General features: G+C 44.0%; 1 protein-coding gene across 2 annotated transcripts; it reads left to right on the forward strand.

Annotated features, from left to right (window-relative positions):
* Nucleotides 1-5,119: 5,119 nt before the first annotated feature.
* Nucleotides 5,120-17,878, forward strand: kxd1 (KxDL motif containing 1). 2 transcript variants are annotated; one of them, XM_069927795.1, is made up of 5 exons: nt 5,120-5,390; nt 8,054-8,160; nt 10,952-11,104; nt 13,486-13,532; nt 16,772-17,878. In XM_069927795.1, the coding sequence occupies exons 1-5, from the start codon at nt 5,247-5,249 to the stop codon at nt 16,990-16,992; spliced, it is 672 nt and encodes a 223-aa protein (XP_069783896.1). In that variant the 5' UTR covers nt 5,120-5,246; the 3' UTR covers nt 16,993-17,878. The 2 variants fall into 2 exon arrangements, with proteins under 2 accessions (XP_069783896.1, XP_069783897.1); XM_069927796.1 differs by lacking the exon at nt 5,120-5,390 and adding an exon at nt 7,180-7,285.
* The last annotated feature ends 1,390 nt before the right edge of the window (nt 17,879-19,268 follow it).

Genomic DNA, 19,268 nt, shown 5'->3' on the forward strand with positions numbered 1-19,268 from the left:
TACCCACATACATATCAATCGTGATCATTTTTACTCTCATTACCCGTCTTCCTCCCTCAGTCTATTTTTGTAATTGTTCTGCAAATTTTCGTGCTTCTTCTGGATCCGAGAATAGTCTGTTTTGTTGTCCTGGAATAAATATTTTCAATACCGCTGGATGCTTTAGTATAAATTTATACCCTTTCTTCCATAAAATCGCCTTTGCTGTATTGAACTCTTTTCTCTTCTTTAGGAGTTCAAAACTTATATCTGGATAAATGAAGATTTTTTGCCCTTTATACTCCAGTGGTTTGTTGCCCTCTCTTACTTTTTCCATTGTCTTCTCCAGTACCTTTTCTCTTGTAGTATATCTTAGGAATTTTACTACAATAGATCTTGGTTTTTGTTGTGGTTGTGGTTTAGAGGCCAATACTCTATGTGCCCTTTCTATTTCCATTTCTTGCTGTAGTTCTGGACATCCTAGGGTCTTAGGGATCCACTCTTTTATAAACTCCCTCATATTCTTGCCTTCTTCATCTTCCTTAAGGCCCACTATCTTTGTTATTTCTTCTGTTATAATTTTCCATTGTATCTATTTTTTGAGCTAGTAGTTCTTGTGTCTCTTTAGTTTTTTTATTAGATTCCTCCAATTTCTTTTTTAAGTCTTCTACCTCCATTTCTGCTGCTACTGCCCGCTCTTCCATCTTGTCCATTTTCTTTCCCATTTCTGTTAAGGTCATCTCTATTTTATTCATTTTCTCTTCTGTGTTGTTTATTCTTTTTCTTAAATCATTAAATTCCTGTGTTTGCCATTCTTTAAATGACTCCATGTATCCTTTAATAAGAGAAAGTACCTTCTTTATCTTGCCTTTCTTTTCTTCTTCTATTTCACTGTACTCTTCCTCTTCTTCTTCTTCTTCCTCTGGGTTGGCCATCTGTTGTTTCTTTGTTGCCCTTTCCTTCTCTTCTTTCTTGTTTCTATTGTCTTCTGTGGTCTCTTCTTGCTGCAGGTGTTCTGCAGCTGTCGTTGCCGGCTGTGGAGATCGACTCCCCAGCTGGTCCCCCCTCCCGTCGGTGTGTTTTTTTTCATGCGCGGTTGCGCACTTTTACTCGGCTCAGCGAGCCATTTTTGTAGTCCATTATTTACCGACCTGAGGGAGCGGGTTTCTCTCTCCGCAGCGGGCCTCTTCGGACAGGTAAGGCCTTCACCTTTTTCCTCCTTTGTCTTCTCTTCCTCTCTTCTTACCGTTGCTTTTGATTTTTCTTTTTTTGTCGCCATCTTCTTTCCACCTTTATACTCACTTTTCTGTAACTTTTATTTCTGTGCCTTTGTGTTTTCCTTTGTTTTTCCCGACTTTTCTGGAGAGGGCTGGAGTTCACCGTCCGGCCACTACTCCATCACGTGACTCCTCCGGTGACAAAGTTGATTGATGAGTTCAGAGTAGTGGATATTGTATACATGGACTTTGTTAAGGGGTTTGAAAGATCCCTCAAGGTAGAATGATTCAGAAGGTACAGATTCATGGGATCCATCATGAGTTGAATTTGGATACAAAATTAGTTGGCTCATTAAGACAAAGGGTAGTGGGAGAAGGGTGTTGTCAGGGCTGGAGGCCTGTAACCAGTGGTTTTCCACAGGGGTCAGTGTTACAAAGAAGAATCAATAGTAGAACTTAAGAGCCTTCTAGATAGACACATGAATAAGAAGGGGATGCAGGGATATTTATCAGGTAGCAGAGTTTAACTTTGATGTGGACATCATGTTTGGCACAGAAGGGAGGAATAAGCTGGGTAGAAGCCAAGAGGTGATATGGAATTGGTCCAAAGTGGGAGAGGAAGAGAGACAGGAAGAGGGAGAGATCATTGGTAATGGAGGGGGATGGGAGAGAAAACTAAGAACAACAGTAGATAAAGAAGAGATGACCACTTCAGCATCTGGGTTCACCCAGAGAGCATTCTCTGGGTGAAAATAAACCTTAAATTATGTTATTTTAAACCCCAAAATAAGCACACACATATACAAAAAGGGGTCTTAGGATGAAGGTGAGTAAAAGAATAGAAAACAATGGTGGTGTATGTAGAATGGTCTTTCATCTGCATTACAGATTTAATAAGAGTTATGGCCACTTTTAGAGGTGAGTACAGACCAGGATGATCATGGAATCGTAGCCTTCTAGTCTGTTGTGATGCGCAGTAGAAAACCAAATATCAAGGTTCCTTTTGAAATATGAACTACAGAATGAAAAGTAATTAAGCCAAGAAGATCAGCATTTATTGCCCATCCATTAATTATTTGGAAGGTGATGGTGATAGGTACAATGAATGTACAATGATATATTTCCAAGTCAGAATGCTCTTCTGGGATGAATATAATCCTGGAAGAGGGATAGGCGTCCATGATGACAGACATCCGAAGGCCCACTGCCTGATCCTGAAAATGGCCATCTTGTGGCAAGAAGACCCTCCATCAACCCACACAAGGATCAAGAACTGAAGTGTAGCCATAACCCTGAGGAGTAGTCCCCCTTGAAATTTCTAACACTGCTGCAAACCTTCCACATTTAAGGTGCTACCTCTAGAAGGCAGTCAACAGCATAAAGGACCCCCATCACCCTGGCTGCAACATCACTGCTACTTTTAGGCAGAAGGTACAGAAGTCTGGGGACCAGCACCTTTTCGTTGAAGAACAGTTTCTTTCCAACAGTTCTCAGGCTCTTGAACTTCCTCTTGTCACACTAATCAGAGATTGCTCCAACATTGTTGCTGTGTCACCTTTTTTTGCATGAGGGTAACTGTGAATATTATCTATATTTTTATGTATATTATCTTTTTAATTCAATTAAGTACTTAGTATAGTTTTTTTTTAATTTCCACAAAGGACCAGTTCAACTGCAGTAAGTAATAACTTCAGTGTCTGTGTGTAGGAGAGAGCAGGGAGTGGAGATAGTGCTGCTCCACTGGGTCCTACTGTCTGGTTCTAATTCATATAGTGTAGGGTTTAAATGCTTTGTTAAAGAAGTGGTTTTTTTTTAAATCATGCAACCACGGGGTCCGTTCACAAGATGACAGTGCCCGTGCTGGACAGTGGACCATGAGGGGTTGCGGACCCTGTGGGAGTAGCTTCTGGAGCAGGGGACAAGAAGCGAGGAGACCGCCACCCATAGTGAAGAAACATGGGAGAAGACCCTTCAGGATGGTGACCACAGCAGTGGACCCGTGAGAAGCTCAGGGCTGAAGGACCAACACAGGCTGGGGGCTACCAGAGACTGGCTCATAGGAACCAGGTATCTGACCGAAAGGATGCTGAGGGGAAGAAGGGCTCCCAAAGGGCCTTGGGCACTGAAGGCTTCCTCATCAAATTGGATGATTGGATCTTTAGTTCTAGTTGCCAATGAATAGAACAGGGGTTTGTGCAGCTGCAGAGGCTGTGAGAGTGCTGAAGATGAATCCACGGACACTATGTGTCTGAAAGGACGCTCTTTTGCTTCTCTTTCTCTTACTGTTAAGGGTGCCAGGAAATGCTAATGGAAGCTCTTTGCCTTAAGGCAGGCAAAAGGAAATTTTTTGTATTATTACATGACAATTAAAGGAATCTTGAATATGTGCATTGTACAATGTATATGACAATTATAGGTTCATTAGGATATTCAGGCAGCATGGGTTCATGGGCCACAAGAGCCGTTACCATGCTGTATGTCTTATTGTGTCTACATGGAACATAAACTTGTAAATACATACCCATCCAGAGCATGGATCTCAGGAGTCGGAGTGTCTGTGAACCAACTTAAAGATTCCTTTAATTGTCATGTAATAATACAAAAAATTTCCTTTTGCCTGCCGTAAGGCAAAGAGCTTCCATTAGCATTTCCTGGCACCCTTAACAGTAAGAGAAAGAGAAGCAAAAGAGAGTCCTTTCAGACACATAGTGTCCGTGGATTCATCTTCAGCACTCTCACAGCCTCTGCAGCTGCACAAACCCCTGTTCTATTCATTGGCAAACCAGAACTAAAGATCTCTTAACTTTTGTATTTGATTCTTGAACAATTAATGATAATTCTACTTGCTGCACCTGGATACAGCTTTTTGAGATTCATGCATTAAAACCCTCAACATTATCAAGAAAGTTAAGAGGAACCCATAAAGGAAATCCCTCTTTATAGTGTGGGCTGGTATGCAGGGACAGAGTGGAGTGACATTGGACTCCAGCTTCCAGAGCTGGAGGGTTTCAGGGACTGAATTTGATGCTTGCAATTAGGGGAAGTTTTTGAGGATTGCTCCACATTCCTGAGACTCTTCCACACCCTCAGTCATGAACCTTTGTGTCATGTCCCAACATCTGGCTCCATCCCTTATTCAGTCCATCATGTGGGGGGGTGGGGGGGGGGACATTGATCAGCGAGGGTTGCCATTAAAAGACTGGCAACTCCACCAGGACCACATGGAGAAATTGATCAAAAACATTCTTATTCTGGTCACTATGAAAAGGTTAAAAAAAAAAGGTTCCATTATTGTCACTTAATACTACATTTAGAATGTAACAATCATGAAATTCCTTAACGGAGAGTCGTCACTTTGTTCCAGCACCCCTCATCAGGGAGCATTGCACATCAATGGGGCTGTATTGAGGGGCTAATTTTGCTAACTGAGTATCTACTATTGGAAAGGCAGCTTTGACAGAGACCTGCCCTGAATGGGATGGGGCTTCTGATACACTGAGGGAGCAGACACGAGAAGGGGTCACTGGCTGAGGGGCAGTCGAGGGATCGCCGGAGTCCCGCACCAGGGGAGGGGCAGCCGAGGGAGTCCCGCACCAGGGGAGGGGCAGCCGAGGGAGTCCCGCACCAGGGGAGGGGCAGCCGAGGGAGCCCCGCACCAGGGGAGGGGCAGCCGAGGGAGCCCCGCACCAGGGGAGGGGCAGCCGAGGGAGTCCCGCACCAGGGGAGGGGCAGCCGAGGGAGTCCCGCACCAGGGGAGGGGCAGCCGAGGGAGTCCCGCACCAGGGGAGGGGCAGCCGAGGGAGTCCCGCACCAGGGGAGGGGCAGCCGAGGGAGCCCCGCACCAGGGGAGGGGCAGCCGAGGGAGCCCCGCACCAGCAGAGGGGAGGTTGAGGGAGCGCCGCACCAGGGGAGGGGCAGCCGAGGGAGCCCCGCACCAGCAGAGGGGAGGTTGAGGGAGCGCCGCGGAAGGGGAGAATCGCCAGGCATCAACCAGCTTCCGTCCACCTCGGGGATCCCGTATTCCCGGCGGGTAATGAGGAGTCGGTGCGCATGCGCGCTCCGGTTTCCAGGGTGACGCTGTGGAGGAACCGGAAAAAAAGCTGTACCGAGTCGGCCCGGCCTGGCCTGGCCCAGCAGGGGAGCGGGAGTTCGGCACCGCCAGCCTGCCCAGTCCTGGAGTCGCAGGCCCGACCGGTGAGAAAGGACAGAGGCTCCGGCCTCCGGTCGGTGGGGGGGAGAGAGAGACGGGGGAGCGGCCGGAGCTTCGAGATACCCCGGTCGGGGTGGAGTAATGGTGGGGACCTGCGTCAGGACTCTTTCCCCCTCGCTGTTCTGGCGCGATCATGGCTAGTACCACATTAATGGGAAAGGGTGGGGTGAGGAGAGGGGAAGGGAGGGGTGGGGTGGGGTGAGGAGAGGGGAAGGGAGGGGTGGGGTGGGGTGAGGGGAGGGGGGAGAGGGGAGGGCTGAGGGGTGAGGGGAGGGCTGAGGAGAGGGGAAGGGTGGGTTGGAGGGGGGGGGGGGGGGGGTCCAGTCCGTGAATACACGAGGGAGATTGAAAGCTTGGCCGAATGGAGTCACCAAAACCAAGGAACTGATGGTTGACTTCAGGAAGGGAAAACTAGAGGCGGAGAGCGTGAGCTCACTGTCAGGAGTCAGGAAGGATCTTTCCTGGAGCCAAATCACTAAATTCATTGTGAATTTTTTATTTTTCTATGTATTCCACAGTCAGTTTGTTTACATTTGTTTTTCACTAGCATTCTGCTTCATCCATAGGAAAAAGAATCTCAGGGTTGTATGTGGGTTTTTCTGGCTATCCATCCCACAGGACGACAATGGTTCCTTTCAGTCAATTTGTTGGGTTTGATATGAGGATACCCCACTCCTCAGAAAGGAACAGCATGTATGTGAATGGATTTTGGAGGAGGTTGCACAGGGCCAGACCCCACCCTCTCAACATCCCCTCCCAGATTCAGCGGCATGATGAGGCTGGGGGAAATTCTGCTGCAGTGAATGATGGCCAGACCCAGCTTCAAGGCAAGGGATTCCCCTTTCCGCGGTTCAGGGCGCGTGCTTGCCAGATGGCCGATAACCCTACAAGAGAGTTAGTGCACCCTTTGGCAGGTCTTGTTTTTCATCCTGCAGGGTGTCTAACCACCCTCTACACCAGGCAAGCCTAGTGAGGAAGCCAGTTTAGTTGCTGACCATGCGACAGGTAGAAGGGGTTACTTGTCATGCATGTACTCTAACAATAAATCCGAATCTGAAATTTGCCAGGGTTTTTGATGTCATACGAAACCTCTGCAAACTCCTGAGGAAGTAGCAGCACTGACCTGCATTCCTTATTATGCCACTGGTGTCCAGGAAAGATCCTCCAAGATAGTGTCTCCCAAGAACTTAAATTTGTTCATCTCCTCCACCTCTGATCCCGATGATCACTGGATCATACACCTTTGGATTTTCCTTCCTGTAGTCAATAATCAGCTCCTTGGTTTTGGTGACATTAAGTGTGAGGTATTGTTGGTGCATCATTCGGCCAATTTTTCAGTCTCCCTCCTGTATGCTGACTCATCGCCCCTTTTGAAACCATCCACACAAATTTGAAAATGGTATCGTTGTACCAAGCCACACAGTTATAGGTGTATAGAGCATAGGGCTAAGAATGCAGCCGTATGGTACTCCAGTGAAGATTGAGGAGGAAATGTTATTACCAATCCTCAGTGAAGTGGTCTGGAGGTGAGGAAATGCAGGATCCAATTACACAGTGTGGTGTTGAGTCCCAGATCTTGGAGTTTGTTGATCAATATTGAGCAGGTGATGATGTTGAATGCTGAACTGTAGTTGATAAAGAGCATCCTGATGTATGCATCTTTGCTATCCAGTTGTCCCAGGGCTTTGTGTAGAGTCAGTGAGATAGCATCTGCTGTAGATCTGTTGGTAAATTGGAACAGGTCCATGTTCCCTCTCAGACAGGAGCTGACATGCTTCAGCAACAGCCTTTCGAAACACTTCAACTCTATAGATGTGAGAGCCACTGGTCGAGTCACTTGGGCAGGTTACCACACTCTTCTGATATCAGTTTGAAACAGGTGAGTACCACACCCTGCTGGAGGGAGATGTTGAAAATATCCATTAATACATTGGCAAGTTGGTCAGCGTGGGCTTTTAATACTAGGTCAGGTACTCAGTCCAGACTGGATGCTTTCCTTAGATTCACACTCCTGAAAGCAGCCAGCACATCATTCTTAGCATCAGGGGACATGGGGCTGTGGAGTGGTTTCTGTGATATGCCAGGGTGCTTTAATGATGTCTACATATCTCTCATTTTAAAACACTGAGACACAGCAAAGTTTGGGTCAAGTCTGTTTACTGAAGAATGTGAGTATACTACTGGGGTAGATCTGTTGCCACATTACACTAGATACAATATTGGTAAGGATGAGTCTTTACTAAGTAGATCTGTTGCTATGCCTACAGGTGCAATGTTGGTGGAATGAATCTGTTCCTGAATGCAGTAGTAGCAGATGTAGGTTTTGTAGTGTAACATGTATTCTGGTGGGAATTGTATTACACTGGGGAACATTACACTGTATTACACTGGGGAACATAACTGATGTAACATGAATACAACGTTTGTGGGTTCTTGTAAGCACATTGTTGTAGCCCAATGGGTACAGCTCTTTCACTGTATAAGCCCCCAAATAATAGTGCTTCAGATAACAGGCCTGTCACAATATGACACGATGTTGAAGTTGTGGCTGCAGGGTTGAAAATTGATTACACTATCGGAGAGTGGTATAGACTACTGTGCTTCTACAGTCTATATTCCAAATAATGGTTTATTATGTCCAATCCAGGCTGTCACAGGGATGGAGACATCAGCTGCTGAGGTGTTCTGCAGCAGAATGTTGAGCATGGTGAACCGTGAAGACGTTAATGCCATTGTCCAGGCACAGAGACACATGTGAGTACGTTGTTGCTGCTACCACTGTCTAACCTATGTGCCCTGCCCTTGATGTAGAGCAGTTGTTTTCAAACTTTTTCTTTCCACTCACATCCCACTTTAAGTAATCCCTATGCCATAGGTGCTCTCAGATTACTAAACTCTTAAGGTATAGGGATTACTTAAGGTGGGATGTGAGTGGGGGAAAAAAGGTTGAGAACCACTGCTCTAGACTAATTGTTACTGAAATATTTTGCTTGGGAAAAATTTGTCATTGGCTCATTTCCTTTGGAGTTGTGAAACCGTGCACATAACGAGTCCATTAGGGATGATTAAAATAGTGGTTCTCAAACTTTTTCTTTCTACTCACATACCACCTTAAGTAATCCCTATGCCATAAGTGCTTGTGATTAGTAAGGGATTACTTAAAGTGAGTAGAAAGAAAAAGTTTGAAAACCACTGATGTAGAGCAAACACATGACTTGATACTTGAAACATTGCTTTCTTCATTATCGGGCCCTTCAACTGCGCTGTTCATTCCAGTTATTTACAGTGAAACTCATCCAAAGCAGATCAACATTGTCACTAGTCTTCCTTATTTGCACAGGCTTTATGAGGCCAACGTGGCTGAATATTTTCCATCAAAGTTGTTAAATACTGGTTTTTATTTTGGACCTTGGATGCTTAATTATTTTCTGCTAATGTGTTTTATTTAAAACATCTTTGAGTATCACTGCAAAATAAAAACCAAGTTATTTTGAACTTGTGGTTAGATAGTATGAGAACTGAAGAAGGAATATATAATTAAAGATCAGAAAATCAGAAAAAAAAATAAAACCAAAGAAAATAAAGATTAGTAAGGGAAGAAAAGAATATGAATAGCCAAATAAATTAAAGTTTTTAATAGATATTTATAAAAAGTTAAAACAAACATTGTTCATCTTGAAAGTGGATTTAGTCATTTAATTTTAAATTTAAAGCCCACGCGGACACCGGGGAAATATACAAACTCCTTACAGACAATGCAAGATTTGAACCCCGGTCCCGATTGCTGGCACTGTAAAGGCATTGCACCAACTGCTACGCCAACTGTGCCGACCCTAATTATGGAAACAAGATGGCAGATTAATTAAATGCAAATTTTGCATAAGCAGTGCAGAAAATATAATTATTACTCCAGAAATAACTGTAAATTAGAAATTGGCTGGAGAATTACAATCCCTTTCAGTGCTAATGAGTACATTGTTGGTCAAGACTCTAGATGAACTTCATCCTAAGGAGCTGAAAGAAGTATCCAATTAGACAGTTGATGCATTGGTTTTAATTTTCTAAAATTTCCTGGACCAGGGAAGGTTTTATTAGATTGTAAAGCATCAAGTATAATGTCCTTATTCAAAAAGAATGGAATGCAGCGAGCTGGAACTTGCAAGAAGGTCAGCTTAATATTTTCCTTATGATAGATGTTGGAAGCTATTTTTCAAGTCATTATAGCAGGGCAGTGAGGAAAATTCAAGCCAATCAGGTTAAGTCAACATGCTTTTGTAAAAGAGAAATTGTTTTTGTTCATTTGGATATCTATGCAGAGTAACAAAAGCAGAAGATTAACAGAATACAATGAACTTGCTGCATAGATTTCCAGAAGGTATTTGAAAGTTATTGCAGAAATCCTTTGGTGTAGGAAGTAATATTTTGGAATGAATAAAATTAATGCCTAACGGGGAAGAGGAAGTAAGCTGAAATAGGTAGTGAGCATAGACAGGCCCTTGAGCTTGCACGTTGTACCACCTACAGTATATTCCACCAGCAATCTAACATTCCCAACCTCACACCCATAACCCTCTATTTTTCTTATACCCATGTGCCTACCTAAGAGTCTTAAATGTCCTAATTGTACGTTGTTGGCCATTACCACCCAAGAAAAAAAGTGCTGGCTCCTATGTGTGCCTCTCATAATCTTGTGCACTTCTATCAAGTCATCTCCCTTCCTCTTGCTCTAAAGAGAAAAGTGCCAGCTTGGTCAACCTTCATAAGACTTGTTCTCTAATCCAGGCAACATCCTGGTAAATTTCCTCAGTGCCTCATCTAAAGCTTCCATATCCTTCCTATAATACGGTGTCCAGAAACAAATATAATACTGTGGTCTAACAAGAATTTTATAGAACTGCAACTTTGCCTCATGGCTTTGGAACTCAATCCCCCAGCCAATGAAGGCAAACAAACCATACACCTTCTTAACCACTCCATCAACTTGCGCAACAACCTTGAGGGATCTATGGACTTCGACATCAAGATCCCTCTGTTCATCCACACTGCTAAGAATCCTGCCATTAACCATGTACTCTGCCTTCAAGTTCAATCTTCCAAAGTGCATCATTGATGTGGCATGGGAATCAGCTTTGGAGCTTCAATGTCTTACATTTTGTGTCTTTGACTAGAATGACGACAACAAAGGTCTGGAGATAAATTTGCTGATAGTGTAGAGATGGGTTGAAATGTAAAAGGTCATCATGTGGTATAGATAAATCCACAGATAGAGATACTCAATCAGATACGTTTAGCAAATACTTCTTTCGGAGATAATTTTCAGCAGATGCCAACTCTCACTGGAATTGGGGTCCTTGAGATATTGACTCTTGCTGAGCTTTGTGCTGAAGTGTTTGCATTTAGCCCCAGGTTTAATTAGCCTAAGAATCAATTGACAATAACAGTGGTTTCCTAGAAGAAGATCCCTCATTCTTGTGAAATTCAAACCAAGTTAATATTTCAGGTTCAAACCTTTACCTTCATCTTATGGCCTCCTCTCCCCTCCTAGGTTGGACCGTTTTGAAAAAACAAATGAGATGTTGCTGAACTTTAACAACTTGTCGAATGTGAGGCTGAACCAGATGACAGAGCGATACCTGCACCACACCCGTGCTCTTGTGGAAATGAAAAAGGATCTCGATAGTATCTTCCGCCGGATCAGGTAGAGTGTCAGGAAGTGAGGTAGTGAATGTTAGAGTGGAAGAATTCCTCTATACCATTTTTGTTTTTGCACATCACTATCTCCTGTCGTTATCATTTTCCACTCCCATCTATTCACATTCCCTATGGCTGCACAGTCCTGTTCTCTTCTTCTTCTTTCCTTCTTCTTTCTTTGGCTTAGCTTCGCAGACGAAGATTTATGGAGGGGTATGTCCACGTCTGCTGCAGGCTCGTTGGTGACTGACAAGTCCGATGCGGGACAGGCAGGCACGGTTGCAGCGGTTGCAAGGGAAAATTGGTTGGTTGGAGTTGGGTGTTTGGGTTTTTCCTCCTTTGTCTTTTGTCAGTGAGGTGGGCTCTGCGGTCTTCTTCAAAGGAGGTTGCTGCCCGCCAAACTGTGAGGCGCCAAAATGCACGGTTGGAGGCGAGAAGATGCACGGTTGGAGGCGAGATCAGCCCACTGGTGGTGTTCAATGTGGCAGGCACCAAGAGATTTCTTTAAGCAGTCCTTGTACCTCTTCTTCGGTGCACCTCTGTCTCGGTGGCCAGTGGAGAGCTCGCCATAGAACACGATCTTGGGTCCTGTTCTCTAGTTCCAGACAATGTCCCTATTGAATGCTCACCTTCCCATCCATCCAATATTGAGGGCTGTCCCATTCTCTTGCAGTGTTCATGATCGTATCCCCCTATTGCCTACTTCATCTTCTCCATCGTCATGGCTCAGTTTTCCACTCATGACCATACACTTTCCCACTCACTGTTTTTCCCCTTCACATCCTCTGGGATCCCTTCCAACAAGTTCCTTCGTAGTCAGCCTCCCCTAATCCTTGTTCCCCCTTCCTCATCCTTTCAGACGACTTGATTTCTACAGAATCTAGGGCCTTACTAACCCCTCTTCCCTCCACCCAACCCTAACCACGGCCTCTTGCAGGAGCTTGAACCTGGATTTTCCCTTGCTTTGTCCAATCTTAGTGGTAAAGCCTCAGTGACCCATGATTCCCTTCATTAACATTTATCTTAAGTCCTCCTTCTGAGTCTCTTGAGAAAATCACCTGGGTGTCCTGTCCCAATATCTGGTCTCCGATGCCCATCGAATGAGAATAAGGAGTTACTTCGTGAAGGCATTGGTCAGCAATAGCCCCCTCAAAAAATTACACTCCATGACTATTGTGTATTCAGAAAGGGTTCAGATTTGTGAGAAGTTATTTTTTGCCAGATGCAGTGTTTGACTTTTTTTGCAGTAAAAACACAACGCTGGAGAAATTCAGCACGTCAAACAGTGACCTTTATAGAGCAAAGATAAAGATGCATAACCAATGTTTCGGGGATCAAGGGATGAGCAAAATGACGGCAGACGCCCAAACAAAATGGTGGGGAGGTAGAGGAACAACTTCCCAAAGGCAAGACGTAATAGGTGGATAAGGGAGGGAGGGCACACCATCAAACATTGGTGGGTGGAGGGCAGGGGGAAGGATGGCTCTTGAAAGAAGAGGGCATGGGGTGGAGAGCTGAAAGAAAGAAGACAAAGAGAAAGTGAAGGAAGGGGGAACAGAGAGTAGGGTACATAAACCAGAGAAGTCAATGTTAATATCTTCCAGTTAGAGAGAGCCCGGATGGAATATTAGGTTTTGCTCCTCCAATTTACAGATGGCCTTGGTTTGGCAGTACATAAGTCCGTGGACAGACATGTCAGCATGGGAGTGGGACACAGAATTGAAGTGGTGGCCACTGGGAGATGCCTGTCATTGATGTGGACAGAGCAAAGGTGCTCAGCTAAACGATCTTCCAGTCTGCGTCTAGCCTCCCCGATGCAGAAAAGGCCACAATGAGAGCACTGGATGCAGTGGATGGCTCCTGCTGATTAACAAGTGAATCACTTAGAAGGGCTGTTTGGGGCTCTGAATGATGGTGAGGGAGGAGGTGTGGGTGCACATGTGGCACTTCCTGCAGCCGCAGGGAATTTAATGGAAAAGGATGAGTGGACCAGGGAGTCCCGGAGGGAGCGGTCTCTATGGAAGGTGGAGAGGTGAAGATGTTTCTGGTGGTTGGATCATGTAGATGACAGAAATTAACTGGTGGTGTCCGCAGACTTCATGTCAACTTCTGTTCTTTTTCGGTACTGGTTTCAACCACTAGAGGGAACGTGTAACAACATAGATCATTGCTGGATATGCTGAGCAGGGACTGTTACACGTGGCCTGGGAGGAGCTGGGTATGGGTGATGTACATAGTCTGCATAAAGTTAAAGGCACTATTGCTGTACACCAAGCTGTAACATTCAGATTCTGTAGTCAAATTTCAGCAAGTTATTTGGAAAAATTAATGCAAACTGTTCTGTGAATGTCTGATGTCATTTGATTTTTTTTTAAATTCCCCCTACAGGACATTGAAGGACAAACTCTCAAAACAGCACCCAGAAGCATTCAGCTGTGAGTACATGGCAGGGGGACTGCAGTTTTTAGTAACCTATGTATTCATATTCGGGTTGCTTAGATTTGTGGAGACAACACTCTGCCACCTCTCATTCTATCAAGTGACAATCAGTAGATATGACACATTCCCACGACTGGCTATTCTGAATTCTTGAACTTTCAGTAAATTTTTATTGAGACTAGTTTAATCAGAGGAAGAATTAAATAAGCATTGTTCACATCTGGAGAGAATAGGTATAGATTGAGTAACTGGAACAGTAAGATGGGTGGGGGGGGGGGTGGTGTGGAGAGAAGAGGGTGAAAGCTTTGAAAGCACTATTATTCTCAACATATAAAGTAGGTGTGGGGAGGGGATGGTGGATAGTGTAGCAGACCTCCAAGTAGATCTGCGGGAAAAGAACAATTGGGTTGGGTTTGACCTGGAGGATTCAAAGACCAATCGGACCAATTTTGAGGTTAATGAGTAGGAAACCGGTGGTACACTGATTTTGATTTTTTTGGGAGAATAATTATTCAGCTTGGAATCCACATCTCACTTTTCAGTTTCTGCACGTAAAGCGTGTTTCTCACCAAGCAATGCTTTTCTCTGCTGAGTTAGCTGATCTCTGGAGGGACACTTCAGGCATGGAACTGTGCACCAGTACCTTTCTGCTATGGAGGGGAAAGTCAGCAAGTCTGTCCATATTTGAAATGTGTTTTTACACACATGTAGAAGCACAGTGAAAATTGGATTGACTCTGCAATCCAATGTATTTGATATGGATGGACAGAGCACTTATAAAGGTGTCCTGTACTAGTGGCTATCTGTGCAGTAACTCATTAAAATGTTTTAACCTTTTTTGGGATTTTTTTCATGCAGTGTTTGGATCTTTGGCTAGGCCAATACTTGCTGTCTATCACCAATTGTTCTTCAATTGCGTAGATAGTTAATACCTTTTGGAAAATAGAACTAATGATATTAATCTTGGTTTGGGAGTCATGTACAGAACTTTTCTGGATTTGAATTGTATTACTAGCTAGTATTGAGACTGCAAGATAATATTCCATTATGCCATTATATGCATCTTTTCCCCAGTGGAGAACTCTAGCAGGGAGATGTCATGAGTGGAATTAGATTTAAGAAGTTAGATAAAACACATTGGAGAGAGATATAAACAGAGAAGTGTGTGGTTAGGGGAGGACTCGTGTGGAACTTGGATCTGATCTAAAAGGCCTATTTGTCTGTGAACCCTAGTGATGTTCTGGAGCATTCCTGCTGTCTAAGTGCAGCATCTCTTGGGAAGGGGAGGAGTTAGCACGTCAACTAGAGGAAGGAAAGTCAAACAATAAGTTTCATGTTTTCATTGGAGAAACACAAAAATTGCAGATGCTGGAATCTTGAGTAACAAAGAGATGGTAGAGGGACTCAGCTAGTCAGGCAGCATTCATGGAGAGACAGTGAGCATTTCAAATTGACAGCAAGCATTGGCCTAGCCAAAGATCCAAAAACTGCATGAAAAAAATCCAAAAAAGGTTAAAATATCTTGAGACATTAATGAGTTACTGCACAGATAGCCCCGGTACTGGACACCTTTATAAGCATTTCAAGTGGGTCAGGCAGCACACACGGTCATCCAGCATGATTTATTGATAAATAGTCCTGACCTGAAATATTGATGAAACGTTTTTGTCCACCGCTGCTACCTGCCCTGCTGAGCCCCTCCACCTTCTCTCAGTGATCTGATCAGCAGCCGGAGTCAAGGCATCAAACTGCTCTCGACCCCCAGGGAACAAATGAGCTGAAGCAACAGTGTGAACAATAGTTTGCCTTGGAATGTTTGAGTGAGCATTAGTGTCCATCCATTAATGAGGTAATATCTCCTCCAGTCAGCTACACCGAAAAGATGAAAGATCAGTCTTTATCAGTCTTGCCCAGTGGGGGTTGGGGAGGAGAGATGGCTAGAGGTTGCTTGGCTTTGGATGGGGATAAGAACATAAGAAATAGGAGCAAGTGTAGACCATCCAGCCCATCGAGCCTGCTCCACCCTTCAGTGAGATCATGGCTGATCTAATGATGGGCTCGTCTCCACCTACCTGCCTTTTTCCCAAATCCCTTAATTCCCCTACTATGTAAAAATCTATCCAACCTTGTCTTAAATGTATTTATTGAGATGGCCTCCATTGCTTCAATGGGCAGTAAATTTCATAGATTCAGCACCCTCTGGGAAAAGCAGTTCCTCCTAATTTCCATCCTAAATCTGCTTCCCTGAATCTTGAGTCTATATCCCCCAGTTCCAGTCTTGCCTACCAATGGAAACAACATGCCTACCTCTATCTTAAATTTGACTTTTGTAATTTTATGTTTTTATAAGATCCCCTCTCATTCTTCTAAATTTCAGTGATGACAGTCCCAGGGTAGAACATAGATGTGGGATAGTATTGTGTTTGGAAAGTATCAGGTTCATTGGGTTCACAGAGACGAGTCTGGTCACAAGTGTTACAATCAAAGGTAACTATATTGAACACACAGGAGACAAACCGGGGAAGATGTTAAACAATACTTAATTACTACTAAATAACTATAGACATTCACATCGGCCCAGGTTGGACTCCAATACCAATGACCATCTATCCGACACGTGTACACACTTCACAGACAGGGACTTCCAAACATACTCCCGATTCCTGTACCAACAGGAGTGTGGCTCCCTGCAAGCACTGATCTATCATAGTACTACAGCTCAACTTGAATGTAGTTCACATCTTACCCACGACTCCTCCAGCGATGTCCACAGTAGCGACATGACCTGGAGCAATGTCTGGGACTTGCACCAAGAGGCAGAGAAAAAAAATGTGGTATGCATCAATGTTTTATACTGTTCTGAGCTGGGCATCTAGCTGGACACTGAGTTATTTAAATGACCCAATGGTAAGGTGTGCACTAGTGGGTGGTTGGAGTCCAACCTTGATTGCCAAGTGGTGTGACTTCTGAATAAGTTTCAGACAGGGAAGTCACATGACCATCTGCAATCAACATATAACACCTTGCTTGATGGAGAAGTGTACAGGAGGAGGAGATGGAAGGAGTTTATTTGGTTGAAAGGATTGATTCAATTTTCAGTCCTGAAATCTATCTAATTTTTCCATTTTGTCTATGTCCAGGGGCCATAAATCCATGTCTAAGGCATATTGCCATAGGCTTATAATCTGGGTTGCTGTGGGTGGCACTCTGATCTTTGTTTGTGCTTTGAGGATAGGTATCCATGAGTCCCTAGATGTGGAAGATGAGGATTTTGGTCTTAACCCAAGCAACTCGTTACCTCCTCTCTCCAACACGTTAGAGCTGAGCTCTGATTCCAGTAACACCAGTCCAACTTTACTTACGCCTGGAGCAAGCGGCGATTCAGAAGACACATCGGTGCTGAAGGAACAGATTGATGGGCATGTGCAGCTTGTACCTGAAATTGGAGGAGAGTAAAGTCCAAATGTGTACCTGCAGAATGTTCCTCCGATGGGAGGGGTAACAGCAGTATGAAAGCCAAGCTCAGAGACTTGTTGAGCTCACAAAGCTGCTGGCCTGTCACTGTTGAGGCAAAGACTCTGGGTTGACACCAATGGGGAAAGGAAATGAATTCTCCTCAACCATTTGCCGAATCCTGTTCATTTTAATTGCAGTGTGGATTATTCCATGAACCTGATCACTGTGAGTTCTGGGGGTTTTACAGTGAAACACCTGTTGCGTGATTGTAAAGGTTTGATGGTGAAATACAGTTGCTACTGGCACACTCACTGTGTGGATTCATGACAAAATTGTAAATGCAACAAAATATAGCTGGTAAAATGGAATCTGTTCTATGTTAGGTGGGAGGGATTAGTCTAGAAGGATCAGGAAGTAGGAGCGGATGTTCTTTTCGATTTATCTCATGCAGTAAGGAAGATGTACGTCTCTGCAAATTGCAAATCTCAGCCATCAGAATGACCAACTGCTCTGACAATACCTTGACGTCCTCATCTCCTTTTGAATCAAGATCCAGTGATATTAAACTGAGGAACCACTTTGGCATGTGTTAAGACTCCCAATTAGATAGAAATTTCAGCTGGTGAATATGCAAAGGAGCCATGTTCTTCTGCAAAATCTATTTGTTGGAATATGTCTGTTTGGAGCATGGATTCCTGTATATTGCTTGTTCAAACTGAATGCTTCCAACTCTGTTCCTGAAACTCCACCTGACGGGGGACTCTGTGACGTTTTCTTATTTTTCTCTAATGCTAAGTTCACCCATTTCATGTAACAAGTCAGTAACTTGCTGTGTTTCAGAAAGGCAATAATTAAAGGTAAACCGCTGATGAGGCTTGCAGTAGAATGCTCGCTCTTGTTGTCTTTCATTAATTTTGTCATGAATAATGCTCCGTTCTTCCTCTTCACAGGACTTCCAATGAAATTAATAAATCAGGAATGGCTCCAGAGCTGATGGAACAGCATCTATTCCTCTGCTCCCTGATTATCTCATTGACCTCTGGCCCTGTCGAACAATAGGTGGCACCAGGCCAGGTGAAGTAATTGGACTAATAATAAATTTGAAGGCAAGTGGTTTAAAGGGACAGTTGCTAATAGTGGAGGAGACAAAATTCAAACATGAACTGGAGTCGTAAATATCCTGGAAACAGTTATAGAGAGAAGGTAAGAAAACAGAGAATTTTAAAATTAAGGTATTGCCAGAGCAATAAAGTCAGAGTACAGGAATGGCAAGGAAATGTGGCATAAGTTGATAGCCTGTACCACTTTCATTGAGCTCTGATTTATGGAAGGTGGGAAGTTTTTAGCTCATTCATAGAGAGAACTCCTTACAGACAGCACCGGATTTATGATTGGAAGAAGCGCAGATAAGCCACAGGTGGAAGTTAAGTGTAGCTCAGGGTGATGAGGTTGTGAACATTGCACTTCTGCCTAAGACACTGCAGGAGAGTTGAGGGTAGATTCAACTGAAAACTAGCTATGTTTCACCAGAACCTACAGCTCTTATTCTTCAGCGTTTCCAGGCAGCTTTTAAAAACTTACCAAAAATATACAATTAAGGCTGGGATTTTTCTGGGCCCCATTGTAAAATTCACCTATGTAATCTTTGCCTTTTCTACTTATGGGGAATCTCTTGACTTGCAAGGTGTTGATTCCTCCCCTGTGCCTGCCAAATCGAGAGGAACTTGCCAAGTCATCTGCTGAATGTGACAATGCCCACTGAGAATGACTTTCTCTGGTCAACATTTGGGTTAATGAATAAAAAAAATGCTGTCACGAAGCATCTAGGCCAGGATTCCTCAGTGACTCTCTGACAGAAAGTGAGATCATAGGGTTCACACCATATGCTTGGAAAACTTCATATATTAGTATTGCTGATGGTTTGCATTATATTTCCCATCTTCTGTGCTAAATATCACTCACACTGGTCTTACGGCAGAATCCTTGAATCGTAGACATTAGTAATTCCAGAAGGCAGCCAACTAACCATCAGAGCTGTTTTGGGTGAGAAAGAACCACAGTTTGACCATAAGCAACTTCATCTGCAGCTTTTGCATGCTCCTTTAGGTACCACCGAAAAACTAGGTTTCTGCTTCTAACACCCCTTTCTGCAAATTCCAGCTCACAACCCGTTCTCTAGGTTTAACACTTTACTTTAAATGCATACTCCCTGCTGACTGAACTCTAGGAGAAACATGTAAGACACAGTTAGCAGCATGGTTAGTTATTTGTAGTAC

Source organism: Narcine bancroftii, chromosome 3 (genome assembly GCF_036971445.1).
Source record: "Narcine bancroftii isolate sNarBan1 chromosome 3, sNarBan1.hap1, whole genome shotgun sequence".
Lineage (NCBI taxonomy): Eukaryota > Metazoa > Chordata > Chondrichthyes > Torpediniformes > Narcinidae > Narcine > Narcine bancroftii.